Raw genomic sequence first — 24001 nt, forward strand, 5'->3', positions numbered from 1 at the left:
ACAAAAGAGAAAATGGGCACTGCTGTTATTTAAATGGTTTTCTGCATCCAGGGTGTTCCAGTATACAAAACACTGCATGGCTCACAGCTGCTCATTGGAAAGGAGATCTTAATCATTAACAAAGTGATGGTGAGAGAAACAAAAACCATCCTGAAAACAGCAGGAAACAAAAGCCATCTTCTCTGGAGATTTACCACTGATACAGTTTGCCAGCACTGCTGCTCAAAGAGTGAGTGTTTGTCTGATCTATAAATATGTTTGGCTCTGTTCACTCATTTAATCAAGGATATCTTCCTATCAAACAGAAAAGCACATATCAGATGATAGTAAGATGTTGTACTTTAGCTTAGTCCCTACTGATGAAGAAGTCCAAATATTTAAATAAAAATTTAATCATACTTTGAATTATAAACATGCCTGGATCCTTTCATCTCAACCACTCTGAGCTTCTAGATTGTTGCATTAAACATAATTAAAATCAACTGCCAGAAATTAGAGAGATAGCAGACTAATTTGGGGTGCCGGGTATAAACTTTAAACCTGCTATAACAAATTAAAGTAGATTCTGTAAATGATGCAGAGTGAAAACCGCCAATTAGAATCAGATTCCAACAAGCAGCCATCTGATAGAGAGCCTGCACCACCCCCACAGCCTCCAGTATGCTGTCAGTCACACTGCATAATGTGTGAACTCTGAGTCTACCCTGCAAAAAAAGTTTTTTCTTTTGGAAAAAAACATGTTTTGAAAGTTTTCCACATGGTTCTCTGACACTTTTCTGAATTTCATCATCAACTAATTTGGTTCAGATATAAATTTTTAGCAGATTATTCTTTCAACCACAATCATGAATATTATCTCAGTCATCAGACTCAGTCATTAGACCAAGTAGTAAAACGTAAGGAAAATCAGGCAGATTTAAAGGGTCATACAGGGGAATTAGTTAGTTGTACACAACCTGAAGCAGTTTGTTGTTTCTTTCTTCTACAATAGTGTGAAATCCTCTAAATACTGTTTTCTATTTTAAAGCCTCATTACACCTAATTAACAGCCTGATTAACTTTTAACCCCACAAAGAGTGGCATCAAACCTTTGCTTTCTTTTTAAGTGGGGCTGCATGTGGTATTTGTCAACAGTAGATGTGCAAATGGGAATCCCAGTTGATAATGTAGTTGTACACTGTTCTTGGAAATTTGACAGCATTTTTCTCAGTTGTGAGAAAGCCCTTCCATTTTTGCATGTGATCCTCTGCCTGCAGGGCAAAAGCAAGAAGCTAAGGTCATGGATGTAAAAGTCACCGATGTTTCGTGAACTTGTAAATTTTTACATTTCAGTATGACGCTAACATGAGAAAAAAGCGCTGCATGTTTTCCTGCAAACACAGTAATGTTTGTATAATTTCTAGTTTCAGCTCAATAATTCACTTGAACAGCTAATACAATATACTTTCATTTGATTCGTGATGTTGTGCATGATTTTTCATTACGCAACAAATAAATAATAAAAGCTGAAATCTTACTATGAGCACAAACTCCCATTCAGCTTGTTTGCTTTTTTGTTATTAAACTTCCAAAACTTAAAAAAAGTCTTTAAAACAACAGCATTAAGTAAGGCAGAAAATAACTGGATGATGAATGATGCAGGCTGCAGCAGTATGTAACCTGCTGGAGTCAAATGGTGCAGAAAGGCTCTGATGTACTCTTGTTACTAAGTTCCCCCCATGACAGCAGCAGCTTTCTTGGTCTACAAGCATTTGCTCACAGTTCACACATTTGCAGCAATGGGTAGCATGGATGACTCCAACTGACTCTGCATAGCAGTGTGTCAGGGAGCCATCTTTAACTTGCTGAATCAGTTTTCTGATCCCCCATTTGGATGCTGATCATTGTCCCTGCTCTGATCTCTATTAATAACTGTAATCAACTAAAACCAATGTTTGACATAAAAGGTTCTTGTATAATATTTGACTATACCTTCACTTTTGACTGGAACATAAACTCACTGACACAGCCCATCACCAACACAACAGCTTCACCGACAACATCAGTTGAAATACTTTGTCCTTGTATATTGCAGGACTTTCACTCAGATCTCATCAGTGTATTTGGATGAGCTAAAACTTAAAATCTGTGATATTTCTGCAGCTACAGTCCAAACCACATTTTAATTAATTGTGACATGTTGGACTAACCTGAGCTTCCCCTGCCTGGCTCATGAACTGTTCTGAAAATAGACAGATTTGTTAATATGTGCCCTTTCAAACTTACCTGATCTAACTGCATGTTATATCTTGGCCTAATGCTCTCTGAGTACAGGACTCCAGTTTGTCCCCAGGGCTTAACAGAATCCATCAAGCCGCTGGAGCTTCTTTTGTTGACATAAGCCTGTCTAACTCTGCTTCTAACAGTATTTTCATCATGTGGCTGAGTCCATGTTTCTTATATCTTAATTCTTCTGGCCAGATGTGGCACTGCAATCTTTCAGGCTTGCTCCCTGAAATGTTTTTTCTTCAAAATCGTTCACATATTTACAACTTAGTCTGGAAGACTGATGCCCTTCTTCAGGGTTTGCCCATTTTAGGGGAGGGGGATTTTCCCTTCTTTAAACAGGACAGAACATTGGGTTGTACTGAACAGCAATTATCCTCCTCTGTGACCTTGTACCAAAATATTTGCTGAGGTGTAATGGACAAGCATAAATAGGCTACTATATTTTTGTAATACTGAAAATAATCCTTCAAAATATTCATTCTAACACGTTGATGATGCAGACTTTTCCTATCTCCTTCATTGCTGGTATTCCCCTTGTTCGTACAAGCACAGTCATCTTACTGGTGTTTGAGTGGGTGCTCGGCTCGTGTACTGGGAGGTTTTTCCACTCAGCAACAGTTATTAAGCTGCACGCGCTGTGGTGGTAGTGGTAGCATGGCAACAACTGCTTAAAGGAGCTCTAGCCTGAAAAGAAATCCCACGCTGTGGTGGTCTGGGCTTCTTTTCAAAGACTCCCAACTTATTCTGTCCCCCCACCAGCCACTTTCACCGCGACCCGGATGTTTCTGACGCCATTTTATTTCTTTTATAATGTGGTTTGGGTCTCCGCTGTCAAGGCTGGTTCAGATTAAATATTCACACATGAGGACGATGAAACGTCCAACTTTTACCCTTTTATCACAGCTACTTAGCTGCTTTATTATGCGGAGTGGCGCCCCCTTCGGTTATGCTTATCATAAAGAGAAGAATCAGTTTAGAGGGAAAAAATACCTTAGCATTTCAACCTCCACTAAAATATAAGCTCGAATGATGCCAAATTTACAGTAAACGGACACAGAACCGAAAAACGCGACTGCAGCAACCTGCTAGTGTGTCAAGAGATGGGCCGATAGTAGGTCTGATGTTAGCTATCATCATCTCACAGATCGTCACAGCCACTGTTCATCGCAAATTCACGTTTTTGAACCCAACTTTGAGAAAAAGATTTAGGGCCTGATTAAGGTGATCGATCAGCTTGGGTTTCAGCTATCGTGACCAGAGGGAGTATACAGACTGATGCAGCAACGACTTAATTTGAAAAATTTTTAGTAAAATCAGCCATGTTAAATTCAGTAAACAAAACAACTGACACATGCTGCATGCTACATACACCTCTCAATCTTTCATATTATGAACATAAGAAGAGACTAAACCTATTCCTCAATACCAGCTCCCACTCTGAAGGCGGCTAATGTTTTTCAGTCATCCAGCCTGTCTGTCTGCTCCTCCATTGCAGTCATGATGCAGCCCGTCTCTCGGCAGCTGTTCACATAATGTCCCAACCGGCTCTACTTTGTACAAGGCTCAAAGACATATTTCTGAAGGCGACTTAAAAAAGGTGCTAGTGACAACGCTTTGTTACTTACCCTGTGACTGGGCCATCGATGATGCTCTTGGTATCCCCCTCTCTCTCCCTCTCTTCAGTCAAATAGTTTTGGAAAGGAGACACGATTCCACGCCTTGTAGGCGGGACACAGTGTAAATGTCACAGTGTGCAAGTAAGGTAGGATCCTTCATCTCTATCATTTGAGCTCATTCAAGCTGACTGATATCACTTTGAGATTCAGGCTGAGAAGGCTGCCAGGATGCGACATGACTTAAGTTATATTCCTTGAAATATCGAACAGCAAGTGATCAAAGACCTGTGACAGAGGTGTTGTAGGCATGGTCATGATAACGTTAAATTTTCGTAGAATATAAAATAAGTGAAAGAAAGAAAGAAAGCTGTATCCTATGTAAGATGTCATATTTACTGAGGGACACTTATTAAAAACTAAAAGAAACTCCTGTACCCATCTGTACCATTGAAGCAAAAATAAATGGCTTATATTATTTTATTATTGTCTGGTTAAAAGTGCCAGTATGGTGACCCAGGATTTAAGTACAATCAGTTGCTATAAATTAATTAAAAATTTCAGATATTTTGAGAAAAGGTCGTTTTATTTTTTACCAGTCCAGTTTCCTACTTAATTTCAATTTCTGTTATAAATTTTGCCAATACTAGACAGGACACTTTTTTGACACCAATCAAACACTTAAAACATGATCCACTTCACTCAATGGTGTTTCTTTTTACATGGGGTTTGTTTTCCCTGAAACATTATGGCACATGTTTGTATTGCTTGTTTTACTGGCTGTATATGCAGCGTGAATTATCTGTCATACAAATATCAGATATTCCAGTACCAGCCAACTGAATATCATGTGAGAAAAATTTCCAGTGCGGGCATTTTTCTTTTTGAAACCCAAATCACTTTCCCTTTATATTTTTACATACAAGGAAAAACATACCAGAACTATTACTATCATGCAGCCATTTGACTTTCTCTGCTGAATAGGGTAAAGAGCTCAAACAGTGCCAGGGATTGATGATAACTATTGACTGGGGGCTGCAAAGAAAGGTTAATTTTCACGTTTTTGTTTCTGGTGGTAGTATTCCAATAATTTTTTGGCAATTAAGCCTTTTCCCAGTTTTAAAGTGAAGATTTTACCTCCCAAAAATATGTATCCTCCCCTCAGTGATGCAAAGGAAAAGGTGTATATTTTTTTTACCCAAGCAAGCAGCAAAAACAATGCCATTGCATTCACATCACAATACATTTTATTGAACACTGAAACCATTGTACAGGAAAACATCCACAGCCTCAGCTGAATAGGTAACACTGGCTCACCTCACCAGATGGCTGCTGGTGAAACTCGAAGGGGAAAGCAGAGAACTGCACTCAAATTCACTGCAGCAAACAGCTTTCAAAATTTAAACAACAGCTAAGTTATTTAGCTTCATGTTACAGCTCATGCATGACATCAAAAATAGTATTTCTGACATAATAGTTTGATCAACAAACACAGGCATACCTCCTTCAGAAATGTTGGACAGGCAGACACTAAATTCAACTGCTGCTCTGGAAAGTTGAAGTACAGAACTAGATGTCTTTAAAAATCATCCCCCTATGTTTAGATCAATAATATGCAAGTCAGTTAATAAAACATTCTGCATTGTATCCATGAATCAAGTGTATCATTAATCCCAACAGAACATTCACCTGTACAAAGTTACAGTTTATCAGAGTGACAAACATTTTTGCTAGATTACAGGAAATAGGGCTGTTCAAATTTTTTCCTTTAAGTCTTCCATACATACCAAAACAAAATAACTATCACACAGCTTGTGTAACACAGGGAAGCTGAGAGGAACAATACATTACCTGTAATGTGAATGACATGAACACCTCACTGCATCAGAGACACACAGGCACACTGACATTAGCATCAACAGACAGCAATCACAGCTGTTTAAGGTTGGTAACACACCACCGCACATGAGCACATGACTGCAGGGATCAGCAACACAAGTGTTCCCGAGAGTGAGCTTTCCTTAATATCTTCTGTTCAGACTGAGAACACAACTAGAATTTTATTTGTAGCCGTGCATAATGAACACACTTCTTTCAGCAGACAAATCAAACCTGTTCAGATAACAAAGTTGTAATAAAAGTTGGCAGTAAACTGAAAACTTCTTAGAGGTAGGAAGTAGACATGGAGTTAAGTTACCAGGATTTATCCTTCAAACATGATACAACCTGTGACAGAAAAAGAGTGTATTCACAAATCATGAGGCCTAGTGAAACTTGCTTTAGAAGAGTAAAAAACATGTTATTACACTGTAATAACAAACATGAATCCAGCAGCAGTATTGCACTGGTACACTGCTCTGTGAGCAGTTTGTAATGGGCTACTGGTCAACAACAATCACCAAGCCTCAAAGAATCAGATGAACATCAAGCAAGTAAAATGCTTTTGGTTTTAGTCCTTAACTTATCCTAAGTATATTCAACTCCAGATTAAGTGTTCTGCATTGTTAAAGACTAAAGTTATTACAAGAACTACTGAGTCAAACGTAAGAGGCATTAATGATAAAATCACAATACCTCATGTTGACAGAAACAAAGGCCACAAAGGAAAGTTCTGTTCTGCAAAGTTTACAGTTTTAAAACCTCAACAAAGTTTGCTAATTTTGAGATTAAAGAGTATTTGGAAAATGCCCAATTGGACACTAACTACATTCCCACCTGTTAAATATGAGACATAATGTACTATCAATTGTTGTTTCAGCTTAGGTCACAGCAGTCTCTCACATGAGGCCTTGATTCACTGATGTTTGATGTTAAAAGACACTGCACATTTATCAGAATGCCTGGTCTGTTATACCACTTGACTGCAAGTGAGTACTGCCTGTCCCGACTGTGTGATTTTTAATGCAACAGTTATCGGCATAGAATTTCAATTCATACATTACCATCCAGCTCCATAGTTAAAACAATGAAAAAAGAAAATTGCATAATATTAAAAAAAATTCTCACCATCTTCTATCTCATCAATAACCACTGCTGAACTGTGGGACACTGGCCTCGACATGATGTAATGTTTCTGAATTTCTTTTTATGTTCAGTTCCTGGGATTCTTTAAACTGATCATTTTAGCCCAATTATTTAGGGAATCATGCACCATTTCAAGTGTGAAATGAATAAAAAGGAATGTCAGAAATTACTCACCATTACCTAAAACCCCCAACAACTAAAGAAAATCTTGGCGAAGAAGTCATTAAAATAGTACCTAAACCTTTTAATTGTTGCCTATCAAGTGTAAACAGGCATGTTGTATTAGTCTTGAGCTGTTTTTAAAGACAGCAGTGAGAAGTAAAAAAAATAGATCTACCATTCAATATAATTCCAATATCTTATCAATTTGTATTACAAACATCAATTCTGGGGGGAAATTAGCAAATTTTTAGGTCCATGTGTGTTTCCATACATATATCTTTATTTACATTACACTTAAACATTTAACTGTCATTTCCCGAAAACTTTGATGAATTAGGGACTTAACAATTACTTCTTCCTAGCATCCCATTGTATTACTTCTGATGTTATTGTCATAATGTCCTATCAGCAGTTGCTCCAAACTTAAAAACCCATTTACTATTTGCACATTTTCTTATTAAAAGAAATAAGATTAACCATAAAAATAGTAATTTAGCCCCAAAGTGGTCCAAGCATGATCCTCTCCTGTAACTCATATATCTACATAAAGATTTAATTAGGCGTATGTTCACAAAATTTCATAGTAGACTTTGTGGCTACAGTGCGAAAGAAAGCAATTTAAAAAATCTAAAGAATTTCCAAAAACTAAATGTACCAGGGGTCCAGGGGCAGAATAACATCTTTCTGAATGAACCTTAAAAATAAAGTTATTAGTGTTCAGCCAATCATTATAAAGATATAAGGACAAATATTTACAATGTTAGATTTTCTTTCTCATGCATCATTTAATATGCAATGAACCCATGATACAGTGTAAACACTGGCTTATTCTCCAACATGAGTGGTATATGTGAAGAGTCGGGCTGGGCACAGGGTACATTATGACCATATCTACAATGATTCCGCTTTTGTGATAGAGGGAGCTTACAATTTAACATGTCAGGATGATAGTCGTACATTTTTCAGAATATTCATTTCATAATGAGCTCTCTTTTTCCCTGGGCTTTATGATTTCTTGGGTAAATAAATATATTTTAAATATAACAGGAACTGAGATGACGCTGCTCTTTCTCTGAAAACACCAGTGAGATGTAAGAGAGACAGTGATGAAGAGGAAAGGCCAGAGTGGGTAACAAGTGAAGAGATGTATGGTTGTGAGGTTATTACCAGTCTGCATTGTCCCAGGATTCTTCGGCAGGTTTCGTAGGGCTTTTCTTTGTCTTACCATCTGCATTCTCCCAATTGTTGTCCCAGGCCTCCCAGCTCTCCCCTGTGCTGTTTTTGTTGTTGGATGCTGCCTCAGAACCCCAATTGTCCCAACTGTCAGAGCTCTTCTTTGCAGAATTATCTGCGATGGTCCAGCTGTCACTGCTGGGGGATTTCTTGGCCTTTAAGGAGGTGTTGCTGCCAAAAGTTTCCCAGAAGTCCTTTCCAGTAGGTTGGTTAGAACTGCTCTGATATCCCTCAGTGGCATCCATGTTCTGGTAGCTCTCTCCTGCAGATCTGAGCACAGAACAAAAAGTCAGAAAGCTGGCAGAGTCATAGTTATATAATTAAAATCACCCTGTAAAAATGATTTGATGACTGGGGTTTAAAATGGTTTGAAGTTGTTTTCATTACCCATCTTCAGGTTTCCCAGTGAAGAGATTTGTCAGTTTTGCACCAGCTCCCTGAACCTTAACATCAGAGAAAATAATATTAGCTAACAGGAGTAATGTAGTTGTTAATCAAGGGTCAAAACACATACCTTTGTGAAAGTTAATAAATAATGTTTGACTTAGACAACCAATCCAAAAGCAACATTGTAGTAATGTAAGAAATAATAATGAAATGTAAAGCAATGTCAATAAAATCTGAGCAGACAATTTCATTTTGAGCTTCAGTAAAAGAGGCACTTAATGTTAAACTGCTCTTAGATGTTTGCACTATAACACTTTACATCACATAGGCTCTTAGTGAGTACTCACCACCAGGTTTAATGGCAGCAATAAAAAATAAGAGATTACATTAAATTAGTATTGTTCAAACATTTTCTATCAGAGCAAAACCAGTCTCCCTGGTGGTAACTATTCAGGCTGTGCAGTTTCACAAGCCGAAGAGACTAGAGAGGTCATTAAAACACTCAGCTGCTTTTCCTGCCTCAGGAGACTGGTTTTACTTCTGAACAGCGGGGCAGAGGTCTGCCTTTCCTACCTTGTTTGCCAGTCCAGACATGCTCATGGCCATTTCATCTAGCAATTTTCCCTCTTTCACCTAGATGGGCCAGATCAATATTACAAACTAAAAGATACAATGTCCTCTCACATACTTTAGACACAACATATACAGTGATGAGCGACAGTTTTGTTTCAATTTTGTGTGAGAAGCGATTTGTGTTTTGTTAGGCTTGCTGATAATCAACATGGCAAAACATTCAAACAAGAGATTATTCTTCATGAAGAAAAGGAGCTCCAATGTGCAGCAGTTAAAGGTAAGACATTTTTCAAGCAAGAAAGAGCATTGTTACAGAGGCACACTGCACCTTAAATCACTGATGCCAACTCTACATTAGAAGACACTGACCTTTGTTTCTAAGCAGTCAGAGCAAACTACACTTTTCCCTTGAATGACTTAAATTTAAGAAGACAGTTATCCTTGCAAAATGAATAGGAAATGCTGCTCTAAATAAAGATTTACATCTTCAATTCACTTGAAGTGGCAGATCTTCACTGTTTTTTATGTTAGTTTTGAATATGTGATGCAAACTTAACATGCAACACAAAGAATAACCAAGCAACAAACCACCTTTAATTCAGGTTTAACAGATTTTTATTGTATTATTACTCTATTGATAGATTATGCAGGTAGTGAGTGAGACAGGATAACCAAACAAAAGACTTTGTTGCTTAAAATATGCCTCAAGCCTTGTCCATGGACTGAGCAGTAGGTTAACACTGACTCACGTCTGATCCCAAAAACGCAGTTCCCAGCTGTGTGATCCTGACCAATCCCACGGCTGAGTCACTTACTGGGAGAAGACTAAAGCTTTGAGCTTTCTTCCGTTCTGCTTCAAACACAGCCTCTGTCGTCTAATATAAGCTGGCATAAAGCAGATAAAGTGGCACAGGCGAGCAGTGAAGAAAATAGCACATTCACATCTGAAGCTGTTATTTTGATTCTAAAGCACTCTACTCCACCACCAAATCGACAACTTCAAACATCAATGTTACCTTTTCTTGGGTGGGTTTGATAACATTCTCATTTAATGTTTGTCCTAACTCTGTGGCCTAGTTGGAAGTCAGAAGGGAGAATTCACTTGAATGAAACACAGTTTAACATTCACAGTAGAGCAAGACACTGAGCTGCTTGTTCTGCGGTTGCATGAGGTGACTGATCATTCCCATTCACCATGACACTGAACGAGCACTAGGGGGTGTGATGGTTCAACATACTGTAATCATCAAGGTGTAAAACATCACTGCATCTATGAATTTAAACTCCCTGCCCAATGTTATCTAATGCTTATTTGATTCCTCCAATGAATTTTATCAGGAAGTAATCCTGAATTGAAGTTTTTTGCAAACCATCACACCTTAGAGCTCGGTTTATTAGTCTACATACAAACTGTCATGCATGAATGGATAACACAGAATTCCCATCTCACAATACAGCTACTAACAGCCTTTCACAGGTTATCCAGAAACTTAAAGAACATATGAAAACAAACACAGTGTCTTCTGTTAACACATCTAAGCAGAAGCATGTGAATCCCCAATTTTGCCTTTAAACTGTGCGGAGGAAAAAATGGAAAACTTAAAAGCCCTTAAAAAAAGGAACTGTATGCATCAAAAAATAAAATACATGATGCAGAAGAAGCGCCATGCACCCATTATCTGCTTTACCGGCTCGGGAGGTGCTTTATAGCCCTTTAACTACATCCACAGAAGGCAAAAAGATATTAAAGTAGTGACACAGTTATTACACCTCAAATTATTACAATTAATGCATAGCATTATATATATATGAGCAAAATGGCATCCAATGTAAACACTCTCTATTTTACTTAGGGATGGGTACCTTTCACATTTGAAACGATATGGTACTGATGCCCGATACCTAGCAATCGGTCCCGGTACTCAACGGTACCACTTTTCGGTACTTTTTTGTGTTTATGTGGTAAAAAATATTAATTTGTTTAATAATACAATATTTCATTTTTCAATTTAATATCATTATTCTACAATATATAACCTTGCAATGCTGTGTTCATGTCCAGCATGGAAAAGCACCTACTCTTCCACTCCCTCACAGCCACAAGGATGCATTTAGGTACCTAAATATGGTACCTTTAGGCTTTATGTGAATCGGCACCCGGTACTTTTGACAGAATTCGGTCGGTACCTATAAAAGTACCTAATTCGGTACCCATCCCTAATTTTACTAAATTAAGAGATAGCACTCAAAATTGACAATAGAACAGAAGATATAGGGCAAATGCAGCAAATCTCAAAAACACAAAACCTCTCATAAGTAGTACTGCCAATGATTATCTTACCTTTAAAGTTGCTTGGTTAGCCAGTTTAGCTGTCTGAATAAGTGTCAAATAAAGGAAAAATCATGTTATTAGCTGAAGTGTTTAATGTCACTGTAAAAATGTGACAAACAAATTTGTGCATAAATACTTACATTATCTTTAGCAATTGAGGCAAACTTGCTAGCTCCGACAGTAAAACTGCTCCAACCCTGTAAAAAAAGAAGATGAGATGTAACATGAACAGAAGAGTGAAGTTGAACATACAAGGCAGAAATAAAATAAAAGGTCCTTACCGAATAAATAGAAGACATTGCATTGTTTATGAAGTCTTCCTCTTTCTTCTCTGGAGTTACCGTGTTCCCAAAGCCAACGTACCGGTTCTCTTGATTTCCACTATACCCACCTCCACTGAGGACATATTTGAATATTTCCAAACACAGATATATAAAATGAGCAAATTGATGAGTAATCAAACTCATTTTAGTCAAGGATTCCTAAAGGTGCAAGGCGCTTACCTCTGATATGAGTTGACATCATCACTCAACCAGTCTTCAAAAGCTTTGTCACCAGATTTCACCGAGCTCTGTCCAGGTCCAGAGGAGCTTTGAGACAAAAACACAAATTATAGCTTTAATACACGTCCTGCTGACTTATAATGAGCAGATACTGAGTTAGATCAGATACACTCTTTCACTTTTACCGATGGGAGGATGAAAGGCCAGTCTTGGGTTGAGGAGATGTCCAGTTTCTGGCAGGGGATGTCTCGATCGACCACTCCTTACCCTCAGCAAGAGTTGCCACCTGTCACATACAGAGAGCTGGTGAGTCAGACTGAAATCTGACAAGAGTCTGAGTATAAGCTTGACAACCCTGCCCACAGCTTTAATTTTCTGAACATCAGTTAATAATTGTGAGATTTTAATCTTTGTTTAACCCTCTCAGTAGTTTCAACCTTTTAGTGAAACAGAAATTCTGTACATGACACCTTGTCTCTAAAGAGTGCAGCAGCCTTGCTGTTGTATTTCTCCTGTAGGTTCCAGCAGGGATCATAATCATCTTGGAGTTCAAGAAACTGACGGAATTTTCCATTTCCTCCCATTTTCATCTTTTCCAGCTCAATGTCTTTCCACTTGTCCATGGAGACGGATCGCACAAAACTAGAGACAAAGCAAAACAAACAGTTTAATTTCATCTTGTTTACACAAAACTGTGAGCACAATAACATCAATAAACCCCTAGCCATCATTGTCATCCTTAAACCTCACACTCTTTTACCTGAGATGGACTCCCAAGCCCCTGTGCTTGCCAGAGCACTCAAGACAAATCCAGATCCCATAGGTCACACTGACCCACTGAGGATTGAAAGCTCCACATTCAAAGCATAGCTGAAAAATAAAAAAAAACTGTTTAATTACATTCACAAAGACAACATGAAAACAACAGAATGACAAATACTTGACTATCGTTCTTACAAGTTTTTCATTTCTTAAGTACACTTAAACTATGTTTATATATTCATATGATGGTTTATTTTTAGGAAGCCATTATATCTGTCCTATGGTTATTGCCAAAGATTCGGGCCAACAAGATGTCCACTGGCAGTGAATCTCACAGCAACAATGACTCCAACTGTTTATCTGAACATGGATAAAAGCTGGGAAGTTTAGTGAAAGTAGGGAGTTACAACATAACAAGCCTCCGAACACCTGCTCCTTTTTCTGTGAATTTTCTGGTCCCAGTACAGTGACGCTATTTTTACAAGGAGATAAAAGTCGGCCTCATGAATAATTTGAGATTAAGACTTACATTATTCTCCTCTTGGGTTCTCACTTCCTTCAGAACTCGTCTGGTCCTTGGACTCGCCATAATGACCCACACTGAAAAACTGGAGTAGAGAATCACCATCAGTGCAACATTCATTTCACAACGTCTTAAACTACAAACATAGAGCTCATCACAAATGTTCATGGGAAATTCAATTCACAATACGAAAACAGATTTTGAAGGAATGACCAGTGATTAGGTGTGAAGGTACTGAACCAACACTTTCACTTCATTGGAGATGCAAAACAGCTGATGCATATTCAAAATACCTCGATAGCAGGTTAGCTGATGGCCATTATGTAATGCCATTTTGTTAAATACAAAATCATGCTTATCTTAGTACATTGGGTTAGAAATAATATATCTATGCCAGAAGCATTATTAAAAATGCATTATTCATTATATCTTAACAGGATAAATACTATACACCATCCTGTAGCTGATATATCTTTGATACACTGTCAGTGAGGATCAGGAGAACCTGTCATCGTTTAAAAGGGGATGTTAACATTGCTGTACAGTAGCCACAACGATGAGGCTGACTGCTTTATCTTTTTTATCGATCTTGTGAGGTCAGGCATTATCTGATGCCAATTATCTAGAAACGCCATTAATCGACCGGCTTAACCAAACCAACAGATTAATGGGCCTCTCTCTGATTAATCACATGACTATTCTGCAACAAATATTTACCCATTATGAGACAAACTGACCTCGGAAATGTTATCTGCCAAACAGAAGTCTGCCCACATTTGTTGCTTGGTCTTAATTTTAGATTCTTTATTATTCTTTTTATAGTTTACTATGAGTTGCTTTGACTAATTACTATTGGTTAATAGTAAAAAACTGTTTAGTTTACTGTTATATACTTGTTTTATTTTTATTTCATTTTCAATACTGCTAAAAAAATGATTCTGAGAAGGCCTACAAGCCCCAGCTGCCAAAACTGCATTTGAGTGGATATCTATGGCATATAAACATGTACATTTTTTACATTTTTATACACAACCAGCCCACATTTTCATTGGCCTGTCACTTTAAAGGTCTACCTTCATCCAGACTAAGGCAGAAGCAATGCATGTTATATGATATTTAAGGGGTTCAGCTGTAAGAGGAATGGTTTAGATGATACGATCCAAGGCAAACCTTAACCTGCTCCTAAACAGCAGGCTGTAAGGACATGAAAGCCCTACATACAGTTTACTTATTCAAAAAACAACTCAAAACCTGTCTTTTCATTAAAGCCTTTCACAGCTAGCAGACACTGGACATCTGTAGCAGCCTCCCCCATACACCTTGGATCAGGCGGGCCTCTGTTGTCTTGTAACCTGCTGTTTTTCACTATGCTGGTCTGATTCACTGACTTTTGTTTTTATTCGTAGCACTTTGAGATTTCTTTGAAATTTAAAGTGTCATATAAATAAAATGTATTATTATTATAATTAAATTGTGTATTGTGTGATAGATGTATGAAAAAGCAGGTGATCCAAGTAACTCAAACAATTAACTTTTAGAATCGATCTTAAAAGCAAAATATTCTTCGGTCTGCCAGTTAATGTAGATAAATCATGCAAAAGGCCTCTAATGTACTTTGAGAAAATCAGAAATTCATCAATAAATCTTCAGTTGGTACCATCTGAGTTACTTTCAATAAGATCCCTTCTTCTTGACTCATTTTCATGGTTGAAATGACAACCAATCTGGGAATATAACTATGTTTACCACAAACTTTTTCCTACAGCAAAACAATGACATTTTAAAGACTCCTTAGCTAAATGCAGATGTGGCACAAGAGCAGGCCATCAGCACCTTGTATAGACCCTCTAACCAGAAAATTATTCTAAGTTACCGTTATAACAAGAGAGCAAGCATTAGTGTTGAAACAGATTCACATTCACAGCAGCAGTTCCTCCTGTATTCCTTTTTTTCTCATCTAAGCGGGAGCGCTGCACACACTGCCACCCCCAGTTCTCCAGTTCTTGTCCTCCCTCTGCCCCTAGTTTCAGGTTCTTAGACAGCCACAAAAATAAAATACCAGATTCATTCAATAATATCAATGATGTCTTCAGAAAAATCTTGTGATTAGGTAAGGTAAAAATGTCATTTTTGTTTGTAAAGATGTCAAGTCTGTATGTGGTGACAAATGCCCTAAAAACACCAAAGTGCAGTTACATCAAATGTATGGTGGCGGTCAGTGTAGGCAAGGTCTAATGGCCCCACATGAGGCATAAAGACAAAACAAGACCACCTGCAACAAGATTGATCATTTTTGTGAAGCGTGCAAAATGCTTTAAATAACTTGGGGTAGGTCTATGACAAAATGATCCATAGCATATCATTCGCATAGCAGTTGCTCACATTTTGAATGGTACAGATCCATAGTTAGAGGTAAATTTTCCTGATAAAAGGTCGCATGCCAAAATTATTGCTGTCAGAACCCCCAAAGAGCGTACAGGATACGCCTTTCAAATGACATTATAATTAAGGAATTGGTTTACTCTGCCTTAAGTATATTGGTTGATCTTCAATACCTCAGTTGAAATGGACAAGAGAGATATATTACAAGTCCCTTCCCAAACACATTACATTTACCATGAAACTGTGATAATCCATTTTCTATCAAATCAGTTTAGGAATAGTCTGTAGATGCAATTTCTCTATCCATAAAATCCATGCTTTGGTTTTATATGCAGTACAGTTACCTCTGTGTCTCTCTGTAGTTTCTCAGAGATGTGTGATGTTATCATTGAGAGGCCTTCTTCACAAACGCATACAGACAGCAATGTGAAACTGAGGCAACAATCAGGTCAGCCAATCATCACTCCACTGATATGTTTGAGTACATTCTTGAGACCAGGAATAAAATCTGTCAGTTTTCATCTATCATAAGGAGCCAGGTTCATTTCTGTCCAATCAAATATATCATCTGATTTTGTCATGAGGGCCTGTGTGTGTGTGTGTGTGTGTGTGTGTGAATATATAAAATGACATTTTCCAGGGCGGCATTTAATAGCTGTAGGTGAACTATGAAGTCTGTCTCTTGTGATAATCAAACATAAATTTAAAAAACTACCAGATTTTTTTCACTGAACTGTAGTCGTGTCAAGGCTCCTTAATTCCTATCAAACATCAGCTACGGATGCCAGAGTTACGTCTATATTCGACATTCATTTTTGTTACCTTTAAGGCAAAATCCTGGTGTATTTTGACACATGGCGATCCAAATTGTATTCCTCATGCGACAATTGACCAAATTATTGTTGCTACTGAGGAAGGAGATCAAGTATTAAGCGTTTCATGACAGTGCTAATAGTGCTAGCTGTACAGGAAGCTAACTGATCCGTTACCTGTCTGTGATTTATGAAAATGAAGACGCTGTTTTCAGAGGGTCTGTAGGCTCCACCGGTGGCTCTACGAAGGTTTCTCCTCTGTGGCAGAGACTCAGCAAATGTGTTTACTTTCACAGACTTTAAAGGGTCGAGAAAGAGGTTTTCAAATGACAGACTGCGGCTGTTACACACCGGTAGCCATGTTCCTGTTTGCATACGTTGGCAGTGCAAAGCATCATGGGAGCTCCTCCTCGTCATACTGTACGCCTTCTGTTTTTTTCACTCTTCCTCTGTTGTTCTCCCTCTCTGCCACCTGTTCCTCCACTGATTTCCATCTATCGTATGAGCAAAAAAAAAAAGAAAGAAAGAAAGAAGGCCTCGATGCAGTTGATAGCAAATAAGGAGACATAGTCAACTTACTCGAAATTGATGTTTGAAAATATTTTGTTAACTTTTTACGCCAAAGCTGTTTTTTTTTTATTTTTTACTTTTGATATCTTATCTGGGAATAACAGGGCTGGGGTTTTTTGTTTTTTTTTTCAAATTTTTTTGGGGCTTTTTTGTTGTTTGGAACAAATAATGCCTTATCACAAGGAAACCAGCTACTTCATTATCAAAGGATAAAAGGAAAAGAGCTTGCAAGACAAGACTCTAGGAAACAACCAAAGATCTTCCCTTAGCATTAAAAACAGAGGGGATAAACATTCATGAACGATATTCTACTTGGGGCTTCTAAACAGTGGTCATTCCTTATTTTAATTCAACCTTCTGAAAAATATTCCTTCTGTTCTTTTTTTCTTTTTTAAATTTATTTCTTCTTTTTTCTTTGTCATTTGGATCCCATTCTCAATCTTACATGTTAAACTTTGAACAAACAAATGGAACTGGAAAATTTCAGTTTGCTTTACTGTGCTCCATCTGTTTTTCTTTTTGTTTTCTTTGGTTTTAAATTTGTTAACATTTCCTTTACAGTTCCTCCTTCTGTCTTTGTAGTTTGCCCTCATCAAGTAAACCCAAAAGACAAAAAAGTAATTCTTTAATTTGTTTGCCCTACCATTCTCACAATAGTTTTGCTGTTAAGCACCGAAAATTGTGGATTGTGGGTGCTTTTTTTTTTCTTTTTGCTGTGAACATGAAATCTCGATATAGATATGTTGTCTAGCACTATAAATCAGCTTGACAGCACACTATGATTTATGATGATTTATATAATGGAGATCATATAACAGTCACACTCTGTCATAATAATCTCTTATCATTATAATACTGATTACAAGAGTCGGACCGCAGACAGAGCCCTGATATTTTTCATTCTATTCGTACTTTCTATTACTATTCTCACTTATTTGTGTACAAGGTATCCATGATAACTGAATTTTCCCCTGTAAATGAAATATGTCTGATTCAGACCTCTGACTTTTATTCTGATTAAAGAAACCTATTATGATGGGGCCAGGTTGATTGAGAGGGATTTAACTCATGAAAGGTAAATGATGAAGGGTTAATGCATGGCAGTGGACAGTGGCAGTTTTCCATTCTGCCTTTTCACAGTTGGTTTGATTAAACTGTCTTGTGTTAATCTTGCAGTAAATTAAGTGAGCTTCATCAGTGTCAGGTTTATGGCAGCGATGAGATGTAAAACAGTCAGAACATGTAAGATGAACTTTCATTGATTTTCAGAAGTTTAGATAATTCAGAAGTTGCCAAAGAGATAAAATTCAAAAATTTGATCAAAATGTCAAACATGAAATACAGCACACATAGCTGCGATCCCTTTTAATCCTGTTTTTACCCTTCATGTCCTGACAAACCAGGTTCTTGACATTTGTCCTCAGACTCTTCAATGTGACAGGACAGTGATGAGAATAGGTGAAAGGGTCATTTTGTGGATACGGAAGGATTAAAGTACAGTCCTCACTTATTTGCTGAGGTGTTAAATAACACTGTCCTGTGTGGAGTTATGCTCCTTACCTAATGCCGTTAGCAGCTCTTATCTGATAAAACGGAGGTATAAAAGGGGGTAATGTTAAAGCAAGGGGAACAACTGTGAGCTGCAGTCATCATGAGTGCATCTACAAGTCTGAAGGTGCGCCTGCCGGTGCTTGTGCTAGTGCTGGAGGTTGCCATCCTAGCTCTTTATGCTGCGTTTGTAACTTATGATGACAATGCAAACGCTAAGCTTCAAAACAACGCAACAGACCCAATGGAAAACTCTCTGTATCGAGACTATCCCTACTTCGCAGATGTGCAGGTGATGATCTTCGTTGGATTTGGCTGCTTGCTGGCCTTCTTTAGATTCTACGGCTTCAGCGGGATGGTTTTCAACTTTCTCACTGCTACATTTTCAATCCAGTGGGCCATCCTGATGCAAGGCTTCTTCCAGTTTTACAGCGACGGCAAAATCCACCTGGGAGTCATCAATCTTTTGAATGCAGAGTTTGCATGTGCTGTGGTCCTTATCTCTTTTGGAGCTGTGATCGGGAAGACTAGTCCCATTCAGCTCTTAGTCATGGCCTTGCTGGAGGTCCCAATCTTTGCTGTGACTGAGTGGGCCGTGTTGAAGTACATCAGGATAAATGATGCAGGGGGTTCTATTCTTATTCATCTGTTTGCCTGCTACTTTGGACTAGGGGCTACATTTGTGCTGTATCGCCCTAGCCTGAACAAGGGCCACCCTAAAGAGGTCACCAGTTATCACTCTGACATTCTCTGTGTATTGGGGACCCTGTTTCTTTGGGTGTTCTGGCCTTCATTCAACTCTGCTTTGACCATAAAGGGTGATGACCAACACAGGGCCATTCTCCACACTTTTATTGGTCTCAGCTCATCCACTATGACCGCCTTTGCCCTTTCCGCAGTGTTCAACAAGAAGGGCAAGCTCACCATGGCTGATATTCAGAATGTGACTCTAGCAGGTGGTGTGACAGTTGGAGCTTCTGTGGACATGATGATTTCCCCTGCAGCAGCATACGCTTTGGGCATCATGGGCTGCACTGCCTGTTTTTTTGGATACAGGTACCTCACCCCTTTCATGGCCCGACGCCTGAAGATCCAAGACCAGTGTGGCATTCACAACCTCCATGGGCTAACTGGACTCATATCCTCCACTGCGGGGATCTGCGCAATCCTCATGGCCACAGAGGAAACCTATGGGCCAAGCATGTACCAGATCTTCTCCCATCGTGCTCCACCTGAAGGGGATCCAAAGCTGCTGGAGCTGCAGTCGCTTATCCCAGGGTTAAAACCAGGTCTGGGTCGCACAGCACAGGAACAAGCGCTCTACCAATTGGCAGCTATCTTCTCCACCATTGCAGCTTCTACCATTGGCGGGCTGATCACAGGCTTGGTCATGAACCTGTCCTTCATGGCGTCTCCATCTGATGAGGACTGCTTTGATGATGAACTTTTCTTTGATGTACCTGCTGACTTTGAGAGATTAGATGATGTCAAGGTCTCTTTGAACTGTGATGAAAAAAACAATGAGAAAGAAAAATGAGTCTTGACACCATAACTAGGCAGTGTACAGGGACAGATGTTTAAAGTCATTTCTTTTTAATACATTTGGTTTGTTTCACAGTTAGTTTTATAAACGTGGGATTGATTATTATCTCTGTTTGAGAATTGAAGTGTAAATGGGGTAAACTTATTATATGCCAAACATTAAAAAATGCTGTTTGTTGTTCATGTTTGTATCTTTATGATGATGGGTGTTTAAGTGTCAAACATGGCACTTAGAAGTACTGTAGATATGTGATGTAGTGTAAGATATTGTGTTTTAAGAATAATATTTTAAATAAACTTGAAGAATAAAACTTGTTATTACTTTGTCTTTAATCTTTTCCTACATTTATTACTAACAGTAACTTTCATAACCTTCTCAGCAAATATGTCTGAACTGTCCTTTGACTTCTACTGTTGAATGAGTACAGTTTTTTTGTTGTCAACACATACAACAAATATGATAAGCAGACAGAGGAGAATTCAAAGAGAATAACAAAATTTGCACATGCTAAAAAAAAAAGAAAGGATATAGTATGGACTGCTTAATAATCACCTCATGGAAAGTAAAGAGCACAACAATATATTATCTGAAACACTGTAGGCTTCATCGCCCAGCAAGATTTTTTGAAGTGCCTCTCAACTCATTTAGATCAATTAAATTTAACACTCAGTGGTGTTCAGAAGCAAGTGCAATATGATTTGAAAATAAAAAAGATACATTTTAAAAAGTTAACAGATTTTTCAAGTTGTATATTTTAATTGTTTTTTTGGTGTGATGTTAGACCGTGTGTGAGAGCACAGGTTTTTTCTATCTCACCTACAGCTTCATCACCCTTTCAACTAGTTTTACATAATCGGTGAGATGTTGTCTCGTGTAAGCCAACAAGACTTTGAATCAGATCATCTATCAAAGTTTTCCATGAGATGGACCCAAGATTTCTTTGGTATCAATCCAAAGTGATTCAGTCACTCCTGTACTGTGATAACAAAGGGGTGTAAAACAATAAGCATCAACAATAGTGCTCGCCAACTGGTGATCACCCAAATGTAAGGTCCTACTCCACTGTTTCTGTTTTTGTGCTGTAATTTTATCCATCACTTCATTCATCGTTAGAGACATTTATTTCTATTTAGTTAGAAAAGTTTTGATTAATTTAAAGATATTGATTAAATATTAATCACTTTTACCTTCAGAAAGGGTTCATAGTGATATGACAGTGATCATGGATAATCAATGCTCAGTTGTTAAGTCAGGATGTTGATAGCTTCTATTCAAAGGCTTGTTGTTAGTGCAAAGGTTAAAAAAAATTGTCGCCACATAGTTTTTCTATTTAGTGATAACTTCAAAGTGTCTTATCTAATCATGGGAAATAGGGGAGAGAATTCATCTCAGTAGTATGTGCACATTTTAGGTGATTGAGTCAAAATGCTAATAGCGTGTTGCTTGATCATCCTGTTCCACAAAAGCTTCATCCTCTGTTAATACAATGACAACAAGTTTTCAATGGGTAATGGGACATTGGATGGCTGCTCTGAATTTTTATCATCAGATTTATCAAAGAACATCAGCCACTTGTGGTCCTGATAACCTTGAAATTTGACCCATGATAAATAGCTGCACTGGTCTGTATGATAAGTGAAAGTGGGATAAAATCATCAGTGTGTTTCAAAGAGCACGTTATCTCTGGGACATTCCCTACTTAAAATGAAATGACAAAGAACTAAATAAAGTTAATACTTACAGTTATTTGACTAGATTTTCAGGTAAACCAAAAATACTGGCAAACATGAAATAATGATTAAAAAATAAAAAACTTTAACTCTAAACTTCAATAAAGCTGAATTTAAGGCAAGGGAACAACCAAAGTTATTACTGTTTATCCTGGGGTGGAAATTTATGAAGATAATGAACCAGTATCAAGTCAAAGTTTTGTAAATTTCTGTGGCGATGCCATCTGGAAACCATGCTGGAGGAGTTGCTATGAATATGGTGCTTCCGTATTTTGGGATGTACAGTGCATGACAAATTTATTAGACCACTTGCCATATTTACTAGGGAAAAATGTCCGGCATTGTGAAGTGCTTCTTTCTCAATGAGTTCTTTACATTTCAGGGGTGAAAAGTTTGAAACTGGTTTTATGTTTTTATATTAAAAGTTTGAACCAGAAAACTGTATTTCTCTGAGAAGTCAAAAATAAATCAAAAATAACATGCAACCACTCAAACACATTTTTGCTCAGGAATGAAAGTAAATTCTGTAATTCATCTATTCAAAAACACAAACATGTTGTTTATTCTTCTTCTTCTTCTTCTTCTTCTTCTTCTACTTCTTCTTCTTCTTCTTCTTCTTCTTCTTCTTCTTCTTCTTCTTCTTCTTCATCATCATCATCATGTTCTTCTTCCTCTTCCTCTTCTTCTTTTTCTTTTGTGAAACAGTACAATTGAAATTTCACAAATAACAATAGAATTGTTTTAGCATTAAGTATATAATTTTGGTTAAAGAGCTTGAACATAATGGTGGTATAACCACTAAAAGAATCAGAAGTGATTTGGTAATAAAATATTAAATCTAATATGATAAAACTTAGGGCAGTGGTGGCCTAACATTTGTTGAGCACTGTATGTTATACCGACCTAGTAATTTTTTCAACCTTTCTTTAACAATGAAGAACTGTGCAAAACCTTGGGCAAATGTACTGGCTCATAAAGCATGAGCTAGTTACGATGTTTTTTCTCTTTTCTTGTGTGATATCAAAACAGGGAAAAGCACATTTATTCAGTACTATGCCACCAATAAGCAGATATTATGCTAGTGTGAGCTGTTGCCTTACTAGGACAATGATGTTGCAAAATTTACTCAACATTGTGTTTAATATTTTTTCATTTAAGAGGTTGATATTTTGAAACATTAGAACTTTATTCAGAGACAACTGGTTAAGGTTAAAACAGTATTTAAGTTTGAACTCGTTTATGGCTGCTGTGTGAAAACAGTGAGATAAATAAAGACTTTTTTTTACAGGATAAGACAAGAAATTAATAATAAAATAATTCAGACTGAACCACAGTGATTTAATAACACATCACCTACCTTAGCATCCAACTCTGTCTTGAAAATGATGAGTGATACCGCCAAATAAGTAAGTCTAAGATTTCCCTAATGATCTATTAAAAGTTACATTAGTCTTATTATTGATGGATGATGGGGTTAATATCAAAATTAAGATGTTTCCAGCACTGGCTCTTAAATATTTTTTTCATTAAAAACGCTACATGCTTCAAATGAACTGAACTAATAGAGGGCATATTCCTCCCCATGTAAATTATTGTTTTCTGTTCAAGGACAATCTCACAGGTGTCCAGCATATAACCATCAATCATAATAAAAGCTTATTATCTCCCACACTGATTAACGCTTACTTAGCTGTTATCCCTTCCACCATAAATAATGTTATGTAATAGAAGAGTAGACCAAGTGACCTGTCTTACAGGAAGTCCAATAGAAAGATTTTGATTAGATTTCAAGTGTTAAAGAAACGACTAAGATGCATTAAAACAGTGTGAAAACAAACAAGTCGGGTTGTTAAATTAAAAAAACTTTAAAAGTAAGTTTTTTTAAATGAAAGGTTCCCTTTTTTACAGCAGAGTATGTTGCCTGTGTCACAACAACTTCCCTTCTAAGCAACAGAGTTAGCATTTTTTTTGATAGTTACATTGAAGATCTTTAAAGAGGTGCTTCTGGTTACTTCACTTGGATGTGGGATTTTAGG

General features: G+C 37.5%; 2 protein-coding genes and 1 pseudogene across 11 annotated transcripts in view; 1 reads left to right on the top strand and 2 right to left on the bottom strand.

Moving 5' to 3' along the window:
• Positions 1–4038, bottom strand: part of LOC141789077 (engulfment and cell motility protein 2) — a 22899-nt gene extending 18861 nt beyond the window's left edge. For all 4 annotated transcript variants that reach the window (XM_074668396.1, XM_074668380.1, XM_074668389.1 and 1 more), the window contains exon 1: positions 3894–4038. The gene's annotated coding sequence lies outside the window, so the exon portion shown is untranslated. The remainder of the gene's footprint in view (positions 1–3893) is intronic.
• Positions 4039–5119: 1081 nt separating this feature from the next.
• Positions 5120–16985, bottom strand: arfgap1 (ADP-ribosylation factor GTPase activating protein 1). Of its 7 annotated transcripts, XM_074670171.1 has the most exons (14): positions 16752–16985; positions 13387–13465; positions 12856–12965; positions 12566–12737; positions 12281–12381; positions 12096–12182; positions 11874–11988; positions 11733–11789; positions 11602–11634; positions 10949–10978; positions 10277–10333; positions 9261–9320; positions 8688–8743; positions 5120–8570 (listed from the first exon to the last, which is right to left on the bottom strand). In XM_074670171.1, exons 2-14 carry the CDS (start codon positions 13444–13446, stop codon positions 8231–8233), a joined length of 1278 nt encoding a protein of 425 aa, XP_074526272.1. In that variant the 5' UTR covers positions 13447–13465; positions 16752–16985; the 3' UTR covers positions 5120–8230. The 7 variants fall into 7 exon arrangements, with proteins under 7 accessions (XP_074526272.1, XP_074526277.1, XP_074526283.1 ...); XM_074670176.1 differs by lacking the exon at positions 10949–10978; XM_074670182.1 differs by lacking the exon at positions 9261–9320 and having other exon boundaries at positions 5121–8570; positions 8688–8737; positions 16752–16984.
• Positions 16986–18795: 1810 nt separating this feature from the next.
• LOC141789341 (ammonium transporter Rh type B pseudogene) lies at positions 18796–20229 on the top strand (annotated as a pseudogene).
• Positions 20230–24001: the final 3772 nt, after the last annotated feature.

Source organism: Halichoeres trimaculatus, unplaced genomic scaffold (assembly GCF_033239565.1).
Source record: "Halichoeres trimaculatus isolate MK-OKI-2021-1 unplaced genomic scaffold, fHalTri1.1 fHalTri1_scaffold_1, whole genome shotgun sequence".
In the NCBI taxonomy this organism is placed as follows: Eukaryota; Metazoa; Chordata; class Actinopteri; order Labriformes; family Labridae; genus Halichoeres; species Halichoeres trimaculatus.

Excerpts from the sequence above, each read along its gene's own strand:
- arfgap1 (XM_074670171.1), bottom strand. The coding sequence starts at position 13,446 with ATGGCGAGTCCAAGGACCAGACGAGTTCTGAAGGAAGTGAGAACCCAA. Across the intron at positions 11,989-12,095 it reads GATGTCAACTCATATCAGAG|TGGAGGTGGGTATAGTGGAA; the intron begins GTAAGCGCCTTG and ends ATATGTCCTCAG. Across the intron at positions 11,790-11,873 it reads CAATGTCTTCTATTTATTCG|GGTTGGAGCAGTTTTACTGT; the intron begins GTAAGGACCTTT and ends CTTTTTTTACAG.